The sequence below is a fragment of the Sparus aurata genome, chromosome 9, assembly GCF_900880675.1.
Source record: "Sparus aurata chromosome 9, fSpaAur1.1, whole genome shotgun sequence".
Lineage (NCBI taxonomy): Eukaryota > Metazoa > Chordata > Actinopteri > Spariformes > Sparidae > Sparus > Sparus aurata.
In genome coordinates, this window is record NC_044195.1 from 22679738 (window position 1) to 22690822 (window position 11085).

An 11085-nucleotide genomic window follows, 5' to 3' on the forward strand; every position below is an offset into this window, starting at 1 on the left:
GATATAAGTTTGTGAAGTCAAGTCTTGCTCATATTTGTACAGCTTGTTCTTCTCCTTTTGTTTGTAGCTACAAGCAAGAGTGTCGCCCTCCACGTCTGTCAGTGCCTCTTCATTTATTATGTCTTGTGTCGTACATGTTGAAATTGTTGAGTCGAGTAATTTCTGTGCAGTCATAGTGTTACTCTGTTTCATGCAGGTGAAAAGATGTTACGGTACAGCTATCCTGAAGTTAGCTATGAGATGGGCCTCAAGTATGAGAAGCAGGCAGAACTGCTGCCGGCCCACATGATGGACCAGGCCATCAGCAATGCCATCACATACCTGGGGTCGGACAGCATTCGGCCCATGCTTCACCATCCAGGTCCCCCTCTCTCTATGGCGGAGATGATGCCCATCAACCCCCTCTTCCACCATGTCATGCCATTGGGCCAACGAACAGAGCGTCCAGGAAACTGTGACGCGCTTCCACCTCAGCCACATGACCACCCGGGCCATCACACCACAAATGGCCCGACTGCTTTAAGCAGGCTCGGCAAGCTGCCCCAGAAAGTGCAAGAGGAATCTCCTAACCACAGTGGACTCGACTCAGCTGACTCAGCTCGCAGCAGCCCTCAGGAGAGGCAGGGCTATCATGGCAGCAACCCCCCTCCCGGCCTCAGGTCTCGAGCCAGTCCAGCTGTGATGTATTCAGGTGAGCGGCTATCAGAAGCATCACCCAGAAGTGGGGCAGGAGTGGGGACTGGGACGATGCGGGCGGCCACAGAAAGGCTCGCGAGCCATGAAGGGGTTAGGGTGTTTGGACGAGAGGGCCAGGAGTTGCGGGCCTTCCAGTGTGAGCACTGTCGGGTGCTCTTCCTGGACCATGTCATGTACACCATCCATATGGGCTGCCACGGATACAGAGATCCACTGGAGTGCAACATCTGCGGTCACCGCAGCAGAGACCGCTATGAGTTCTCCTCTCACATAGTCCGCGGTGAACACACCTTCCATTGAGAGGATGGTAGGAATTAAGGGAAAAGGCAAAGAAGGGAAAAGGAGCAATAGCCTGATATCCGCCCTTAACCCCTGACCTCTGAGACTGCACAGTTTGAATGACACTGTAGACAAGTGTAGCACAATCATAGCATAGACTTCTTTTTAAGCTACTTATTGTGAATCTGAAAAGTTGAACAATCATATGAAGGTATGGGCCAAAGACACATTTTCTACATATTGAATTAAGATTAATGTAGAGGAAGGAAGGTAAGTTGTTTTTGTTTTTTTCTCTTAATGTTCATGAAATGTATAACAGAGCAGCTGTCAGATGACATTCATTTGATCTTACTGGATAACGTCTCCTCGTGCTTGTCCTGTCGCCACGCTTTGTCAATGAAACATTTTTTTCACTCTCAAGAAGTAACAAGATATACTGTAAGAACATGTTCCTGTCTTGTGGCCTCAATGCACCAGAGACAGTTTATTAAAAGAAAAAATGAAAGTACAACAAGTTGTACAACCGAGGTGAAGACTTCAGGTAGTCTCTAACATTTAATTTCAAACCTGGAATCTCAAAAAGTTAACGATCCGATCATCACCTTGTTTCCACCTGGTATTTTTAATGCGTTCTTATTAACACTGAGTTCTGATCTTTGTCCTTGTGATGAAAGCCTCTGAATCAGTGATTTCAGGTAGCAGCAAATCAGCAAGTCCCAGATTCCTTTAGAAAAGCATAGATTTTTTTGAGTTGTTGAGTTAAGGGAAACTTAAGACACCTTGACAACATGGTCTGCGACAAATTCTTAGACATTTGTGGCAGCTTGTAAATTCGGCAAATGTAGTGCATTAAGCTATCCTTTTCCTTGTGTCATTCTGTCCCAGTGTGTTGCATTACTAGCATGTGAGTTACACTATTCTGTGGAATAAAGCATCAATCGAAGCTTTCGTGGCGCAGAATAGACACGTTATCAGTAGAGGCATGTCGCTTTCTGCCTCCTCACTTGCCCATTCTCTACTTTAAACCAAGTTTTATACAAAGTAAAAAACAAATAACTGCATCAATGCATTGTCGAGTACGTATTCAGCAGGTTGTATGGATCGTGTGTTTACGCCGACCTAAGATCCAAACACTATGCAAGCTACACTACCTCCAGATGTAGTCAGGCAGATCCGATCGCATTAAAATGCATTTGTCCTTGTCCGGATAGCACATCCAGGTATAGATCACATTTTAATACCAGGTTTAAATTGGGTGTAATAAAAAAAAAAGAAAAGAAAAAGCCATACTACCATATATGAATACTTAGCGGTGTGGTATTGCACATATCGGAGGATTTTTTTTTCTGTCTTTTGTTTTTCATGACATTGCAATGGCCCATTTTGCTCAATGGTTTTCCCATGAACAATGTTGTAATACAAACAATGATAGGGTCCTCTGGTGCTGGGTGTTCTAGCTGCAAGCAACTTGGTGTCCATGTGGGCTTGATTGCCAGAGCTTTCTAAATGTGTCTATCTTCAGCCATAGAAAGTCAAACAGTTGTGCCATCGTTTAAATAGTATTTGGTTCTGCTTTAGTAATGCTGCTTCTCACTGCAAAAATTATTTTGCAAACATAAATGACCTTATTAATTACAAGATGTTGCGATTTAAAAAAAAAAAAAATCATTTGAAAGTACATCGGACTTTATCGTAAGCTCCTAATAATGGATACAACGAACACAATTTTTAAAAATGTTATTCCATTAGTCAACAAGACAACTCTGAGACTTTGAATGTTATTTAATAAGAGTGACAAATAAAAGTGTTTGTGTACAGAAATAGAAACAAGATTTACATATGTAGCCTATATCACAACTTACTACAACGTACACAATTTGTAGTACTATCTTTTCCACAAATATTAACAAAGACATGTTACAAATTGCATTTGAAATTGTTATTGTTTGTATCGACACCTCATTTGTGAAGTTAGTGAAGTCCCAGACCAAGCTAAAGCTAATGCTAACTCTCTAAAAAGGTTATGTAGCCGGCTGATTGCAGAAAGCTACCTCTTACCCAATTTGTAGGATTCAGCTGAACCTTCATTAATTCACCTTGACTGTTATTATGATTGTGCAGTCGGGCTATTTTTTCAGTCTTTGTTACGCTGCAGTAATAGCCCAGGTATTCTTGTTGCCAAAAGTAGCATTTCTAGCTAGCAAGTTTATATTTTTGAATTACCGTGCATGTTTCCACGATCAATCACTTAGTCTTTACCTGCACCACAATTGTTTTTCCACTTATCAGTGGCTGGTAAAGCACTTGTGCACCATTACTTGCACAAAAGAGACCACCAACTTCCTGCTGCCGTATTATTTGCCATTTTGAAAGTCAACAATTTTTGAAAAGGTATTACTGAATAAAGCTGTTCGGATGCACACTGTATACCATATTTTAAAGCATTTAGCAAAAAAGGCTTTTCCTCATGAAAATTGCACACATACTGAAATATATTAAAAATCACATATATTTTGACATTAATATCTACATGAATCATTTCCAAGGCAAATGTTCTCAGGTCAAAGTTTTACATTTATGTGTGGACTCATTAACATGTGATTATAAAGTCAAATCTTTCTAAACTTAAAATCTTAACCTCTATCTCATGAAACTGAATTTGTTGCTTGCATCTTGACTTGTTTCTCGAAAATCATAATTGGCATCTATTTATTTCATCTTTACAAGGTAAAACAATTGGTCATGTAGCAAAAATCACAAAGCAAAACAAGGAAGTAACAAAAGGTGCAGCGTCACGGTTCCTGTCAGCTCTGTGACCTTTAAAAAAGTTAATCTGTCATCACATTTTCTTTACTAAGCTGCCAAGCTGTTTGTTTTCCCTGGTTGCTCTTATGAAAACTACAAATCCTGGTGGCTCGTGGGTCATGTTGCTTGCAGTTTGAGCACACAGATTCCTAAACTTTGCTTTAAACTAGCAGGCTTACAAATTTATATCCAGCCATATAATGACAGAGGATGGCAAATGATTATAATTAAGATGGCTTTACATGATTAAACTGAAAGTATAATGCAAGATGCTTTATTTTAATGTATACCAAAGGGATGCAGGAGGCGAAGGGTAAGGCATAGATGGCCTTTCTCTGATGTACTTCACTTTATGCTTTATGCCCATCTTTTCGATCCAACCCATTTTGTGATTCAGGCTGTGTGGATGTCTGTGTGTACATAATATAAGTGTTGTATTTTTTTTTCCCCATTGCTTTTGGTGGGGGTCCGCTTCATCTGGGCTGTTTTCCAACTCAGCAGACACGCTTACATGTTCGGCTCCAAATGCGGTCTTTCAATCCTTTTTGAATGTCATGACAAATACAGGGAAAAACATAACAGCATCCCTGCACAAATACCTCTTGTGAGGTGTCCTTGGCATTTTAAAATGTCTTGTAGTGCAGCTTTAATTTCGACCGAACATCGAAAAAAAATTACTCTCTTTTGAAATAGACCAGATTTTAGATGCGTACGGTGGCCGTTTGGCTTGATTATCTCCTTTTGTAAGAATCAGATTGCTCATTCTCTGCTCCTCACTAACACCATCTCAAGCACACACACACACACACTAACGCTTCCTCTCTCCCGTAATGTCGCCACATTCTTGTATGACCTTGTGCAGAGGGGATGCAGAACGAGACAGCTTGAGCAAGAGGAAAAGTGAGAGTATGAGTGTGTGGCTAACGCGTCGTTCTACTCTGAAGGCACTTGTCAAAAGTGTAGCGTTCCACATCACCTCTGTAAACATGCTCAGACATTAAACGCTCATGTATGCAAAGTGGAAACGGCATGTAGGAGATAAGCCACTTTTCCAAGTCTCTTGTCCATCGTGCACAGTGTGTTGAAGAATAACAGATTTCGGTCCACAAGGGTCTTCGCAGCGCTTTCATAGTTACTGTCTATCTGAAAAAGACTCAGATAAGACTGTGCTTTGTACAGTTGGCCATGCACTTTATGTCCATGCCCTGACTAAGGCAGCATAATATATATATATTCATATTTTTGTCCACATTTTTCTCTCCTAGCTGTTATATTAAATCGAGAAAACAATCATTGACAGAATGAAGGTTAGTCTTTCCTTTGAAGGAACAATCCTGGAGACACAAATTTAACAATGCTGTCTTATGAACATGTTCCTTTTTGTTGTAGTAGTACTTACAAACAGTTTTGGCATTACTAGTTCGACTTGGCTCAGCATAAACAGATTATTCTCTAAGGTTAAACTCAGTGATATACTCCTCAATGTTCCGTGTCTACTTGTTATCAGAAGGCAGCTTTTTCTCTGTTTACATGTTGCTTCTCTTACTGGTGCCCAGCTAGCATAAAAAAAAAAAAAAAACTTACTGTCTGTAAAGTATTGGCACTGGAAATTGTTTACACCTTGCAGCTGTGATATTGACTCTATACATTCCTCTACTATATTATTCTTGTATATATTCATTATTTGAAGCCTTATATGTAAAGACAGGGGTCCTCCTCAAACAACAAATCCTTTTATTGATCCCGCAATCAAATGTAAGTTAAAGGGGCACTGTGTAGTTTTTGGAGAACAAATTCAAACTCAGAATTCTAATATTTACAATATTAATGAGGTAATTATTCAAACGCAGAAACATTTATTTTTTCCAAAAGTGGATAAACAAGCTGTTCTCAGAGAGAAATATAAAGTACAGAGAACACTGTTTGAAGCTAGAATGGTGGCAGGGTCTGTCACATATGAACTAAGTTAAACAGTACAAAACTGTGTCGAGTGTGTTGAGTGTTTATTTAGTCTGTTTAGACACGTGAAATCAGTCTCTTCTGATTAAAACTTCTTTCCAAAAACTACATAGTGAACCTTTGATGCTACCCTGATTTTTCTTTCTTTTTTGATCACCTTTAGAAGGAATACAAATAGACAGAGAAGAACTAAATTAAATTGAACGGGCTAAACATGGCAAGGGTTTTGTTCACTCTCTCACTTTTAATTTGTTCTCCTGGTTATATTTGGTCCAACCTTTGGAGGCACAAACTTAGTTTTTCTCTGCCTCGTGGTAACGTAATGAGGACAAGCCTTACTTGTACACAAATTATTTTAAATGATGCAGCCATATGAGCAAAATAAGAAAGAAAAAAAAACAAAGGTCCTCTGTCAGCCCTCCTCGTGAGCGAGGAGTCTACTTGAAAATCAAAAATCACTGCTATTGTTTCCGATCGCGGGGATGTTTTTTGTAAATTTTGAAAAATGCGTGTGCTAAATGTCTATTTTTCTGCTGAAATGTTAATGCAACTAGTTTTGTGAACCTTTGTGTGTTTTTTTAAGTTGATAAAAAAAAATGTTTACAAAAAATGTAAAAGACTGGGTTCAGGTGAAATGTATTTTTTAAGAATTAATATATGAAAGGTGTATATTTTGGCACTGAATATCGAAATCATCCAGAAAACGTGTGCTGATCGATCATCTCTGACATTGATAACAACTTTTTCTGATGTGAGGGCTCTCAGGTATTTGCATAGGTTGTGTATTTTTATGTCCTAAAGTATGTGATTTATTTATCGAAAGGAACGCACACTGATCGAATTCCTTTGGTAATTTCTCATGACATATATCAGCCCCAACACTGAATGTGGTGAAGGAAAGTTGGCGGACTGTTCAGCCCTGTTTTTGCGACATCAGTGACATTACATGAAGACACACTGCTGTGAAGAATACAATGTATATTTTTAAGGCATGGGTTTCTCTCTATTAAAGAAGTGGATTTGACTGCCTTGGCTGTTTCGTGAATTTTGACAAAGGGAAGTCAGACACATTTGTTTTATAGTGTTCTGTTATTATATTTCATGCAGCTGCAAGACTTTATTGTGAGAAAAGAATGATTGTTGCAAAAACATGCAAACTGAATGGATTGAACGTGTCTGGAGAGGTGAGTAGAACACTTACGTGTGGTTTTTATTTGGAGTCGTTATAGGCCCCAGTAGAATTTAAATTATGTTATTCATGGTATTGCACAGTGAAGACAGACATCCAGTCTTGAACTGACTGAATGATCAAGTGTCACTTCTATCTCTGTGAGCTCAGAATATTTGAATTACCAAAGTGTGTTATTTGAATGACAGTCTTTTATCATAAAAGTGTGTTCCTAATAGCTCAGCCCTGGTTGCAGTAATCTTAAATTCCCACCACAGTCTGTCTCTCTACTGTTCAGCAGCTCAGTGGCAGATTTCAAATTCACCAGCTGCTCTGCACAATCATACAAAAAATAACACAATGTGTGAGGTCTATTTTGGGCCGATTTCTTTTTCATTTCAACTATAATAGGCCAATTTCCTGGACATTAATTATGAAAAGAGAAAAAGGTAATTGCAGCGAGACAATTAAGTCCCACTCGTGAAGTGTTGGGGTTACGCCGACAGTGTAACAGTTTGCAGACGGCATGAGCCGGTGTTATTTTTATTTAGGGTCAGATTACAATCAGTCGTGTACTCCTTCTGGCGTGAAGCAGAGCAATATAAGCTGACAGTCAGATTTCACTTTCTGAATACATTTATTTATTATTTTTATATATAATGTATCACAAATACCGATACATGAAGCGACTTTGCAGAACATTGGCTCATTTATTGCCCAAAAAATGTAAATAAATAAAACTAAATGTCAGGCAGCTCCAGTTTCAGCACAGCGGCAAACTGTGCTTTATTATTTTGATTCGATCCTCTGTCTCGACATAAAGAACAATATCTAGAAATAGTGTCAGTGCTTTGCCTCAGTTTGCCGTGTAATGACTGGTGGTTGTTCCTCCCCAGTCTTTGTCTAAGAACAGGTGGGCGCTGAATCCTGTTGAAGCCTCTAAATGTCAGAGCAGTCTTCTTCACCCCCTTACTTCTTTAATCTGTGTATTGCGCACGCGCACACACATACACACGCGCACACACACACACACAAAATCAAAGCTGCATGAAGGCGGTAGCAAAACTGAGAAGTGTAAACGCCTGAACAGACCCCAAACTGTATCTTTTCATCTTGTGATTCTTCTATTTACCTGCTTGTCGGTTGATTGTTTGTTCTCTTCCAGATTATATCTCTGTTTGACTCATGCATGTCCCTTTTAAAAACGCAGGAGTGACACACCTGCCCTCACTGTCTGGTGAAAAGCCCTCTCTGAAAAAACATTCCTCGCATTGTAGGAAGAAAAAAAAGTACAACATTAGTTGATCGGTTTGTAAAATAGTGCCATAACTTCACTGTATAACTGTAAAAAGACTGATGTTATGTCAAAGATGTCTTTCTATTATGTTGCAGAGATACCTAGCACGCTAATCAGCTAGCCCCGGCCGGTACTGCTTAGTAACACTACTATTTACTACAAGCGGCAATAGTCTGATAGCCTCTATAGATTCAGCAGGGAGATGTAAAAGCAGTGAGTTTGCTACTCGGTGAACAAAATATAAGGGAACATAGCAAAAATGACCACTGAACTCAAGTTTCTATCTTTTCTATCTTCTAGGAGCTTAACTGCCTCGTTAACTCATCGTAAAACACACTTCATACCATCTTGACATAAACTAAATTATAGTCAACACTTACCGGTTTTGGTTCCGACCAGCAAATCAGGAGCAGTTTGGGGTTCAGTATCTTGTCCAAGTACACTTCGGCATGCAGACCAGGGGAATCACACCAGTGACCCTCCGATAACAAGACGAAAATATCCCAGTGCTAGATTCTTTCTTTGCCTGCCGTTGGTGCCAGACATTCCCTCCATCCTCTGCCTCTCCATGCCTCTCCTTTCTACACCTGTCGAGTCTTCTCGTCCCCGGTGTCATGGTCCTGATCACAATTGCTGTAATCACAGCTGCAATTTATCTCATGTCTTAAAACTAGCGAATGGCAGTCTCAGAGGCTGTAGATAGCAGATAGCTACGGCAAAGAGTAGCTAGTCTCATACAGTGAGCAGCAGTAAGCAGTTATGCTGTCCCCTTCAGTCTTGAAGCTACCTTTGAATTCTGGCCAACATGTACAAATGATCTTTGATGTTCTTTGTCTTGAGTAGTGTGGCTGTGTCATCGTCACAGAGGACAAAAAAAATGTATCTGAAATTGTTAATAATCTTTGTTTACTTGGTGCAAAACACAGACTTTGCTCTTTGGGGTACAGTCAACCATTTGTTCAATTTGGGGCATTTTCCTCTTGCTGAGAGCTGAATCACCGCTTCATTAAACGTTTCCCAGTCATTACTTTTAGACCAAGGTGATTCAGGTGACGAGTTCTTTGTGGTTCAACAACCAATGAACTGGCTCTCAGCCATGTAAACTGGTTCCAGATCGGCACCAACACTCTGTGGGCTAGATCAGCTGATTATGTCAGGGGCTGGGTTATCAATTTAAACAGCTTAAAACATCAGAATAAAGAAAACTGATTTTCACTGTGGACACCAAATGGAAGCTGCAGTGGTCCGAGGAGCAGTCATTGTTTGGATGCTGATGTAGCAATGCCTCTGCCAGGAGAAACACATACTCCATCACGCAGAGCTGTTGTAGTCTGAAATAGTTGTTCCAAGCAATGGAAAATTAGAGACCGAATGATGTGACTCTACAGCGGCTCTCACGCCCATGTAAAAACTGGCCCTTGTTAAAAGGTTTGCAGGTTGAACCAGCTCTGGACCAGCACTAGCACCAGCCCAGAACCGGCACTCACACGCGATTGCATTGTATATGGTATTTTAAACCACCATGTTACAGAATGGTGAAGGACGGTCTGCCAAGGATCGCTGAAGAAGTGAAACATAGTGCTCTTCATACCTCAGAATGCACCAAAGCTATTTGCAATATGTTAGTGGTTTGTCTGCCAAGTACAGAGCTTTAAGTGTGAAGTGAGGGGTGTTCTGTTGTTTCATAAAATAACAGTTTCCTGATTGTTTCAACGTTCTTTGGGTCTCAGGGCTGCGATCTGGAATTCAATGTCATGCAATTATATCCTCGGCAAAGGTGACGGCACGTGGACCTGTGTTATGCATGAGTATCACCACGATGTGTAGAAGAATTCAGCCAGAGAGTGCTGCTACTACTTTTTTTTTTCTCTACACAGGGCAGAGGGCTGAGACAGCTTTGTGGTTCTGGTTATGAGACTTCCTTTGTTGGGTATCACTGCCCATGCCTCTTCTTCTTCTACTTTCTTCTGCAGCTCCTGTTAGACAATAAAAGCTGTCTGGTGGTGTAAAAAGCTTTGGAAACTCTCACTACCCCACGCCTACGCACACGGACACACTTTACACACTTTACACACTCATATTAACACCCAAACACACCCTGCGGTGGCTCTGGAGACTAACGATAATGTATCCAAGACATAGCATTGTGAAAATGTACTGTGAACAAATGTGTTTTTTATAGGGAGAGTGTAAATTTCGGTTGGGTCCAAATCAATATAATTTCGATATTTGAAAAAGAAAAAGAAAAAAAAAAGAATGAATTTCTTTACCCACAACCCATCTGATCGACACAATCACACGGCACAGGTTTCAAGAGTGATGTACGGTCTTTAAGTTAAGAAATAACACCGTGGATCATCACTGTTCGAATCACTGCTGCCTCGGTCTACGTGGTGAAGCCTGTTCCTCTCGGTTTCAAGTTACAGCGCAGGGAGCAGCTCCAGATCTCTTTCAGCCGAGTGTGAATCCACAGCGAAGGGTTGTGCAATCACCCGCTGACAAGTCCTATTCCTGTTTTTCCTGCTAGGTAATGGTGGATGTTTGGACTGGCCCTTAACACCTCACGCACACACACACACACACACACACACACACACACACACCGGCAAAGACATGCACACACATGCGTGCGCACAAAGCAACAGCCCGCACACACCCAGTTCATTTCTGTTACACACCCTTATTCTTAGAAGTTAATAAGGTTTGTTAGAGCTCTGTAGAAATGTTGTATCACGCACACTAGCTCTGTGTGTTCGTGCTGCTTGTATTTTGGATGTGATATGAGAAGTTGCAGTTCAGTTATTGATCGGTGGCGTGTCAGTGTTGGATCATTGGAGGTGAGGTAGAGGAAGAGGTGGTGTTGAGAATCTGTGGGGAATAC

The 11085-nt window shown here is 40.6% G+C and overlaps 1 protein-coding gene across 1 annotated transcript in view; it reads left to right on the plus strand.

The window, feature by feature from the left end:
• Nucleotides 1-6763, plus strand: part of ikzf2 (IKAROS family zinc finger 2) — a 29027-nt gene extending 22264 nt beyond the window's left edge. The window contains exon 9 of the mRNA XM_030429315.1: nucleotides 197-6763. Coding sequence (XP_030285175.1) covers nucleotides 197-996 — 800 coding nt within the window. The 3' untranslated portion in view covers nucleotides 997-6763. The remainder of the gene's footprint in view (nucleotides 1-196) is intronic.
• The last annotated feature ends 4322 nt before the right edge of the window (nucleotides 6764-11085 follow it).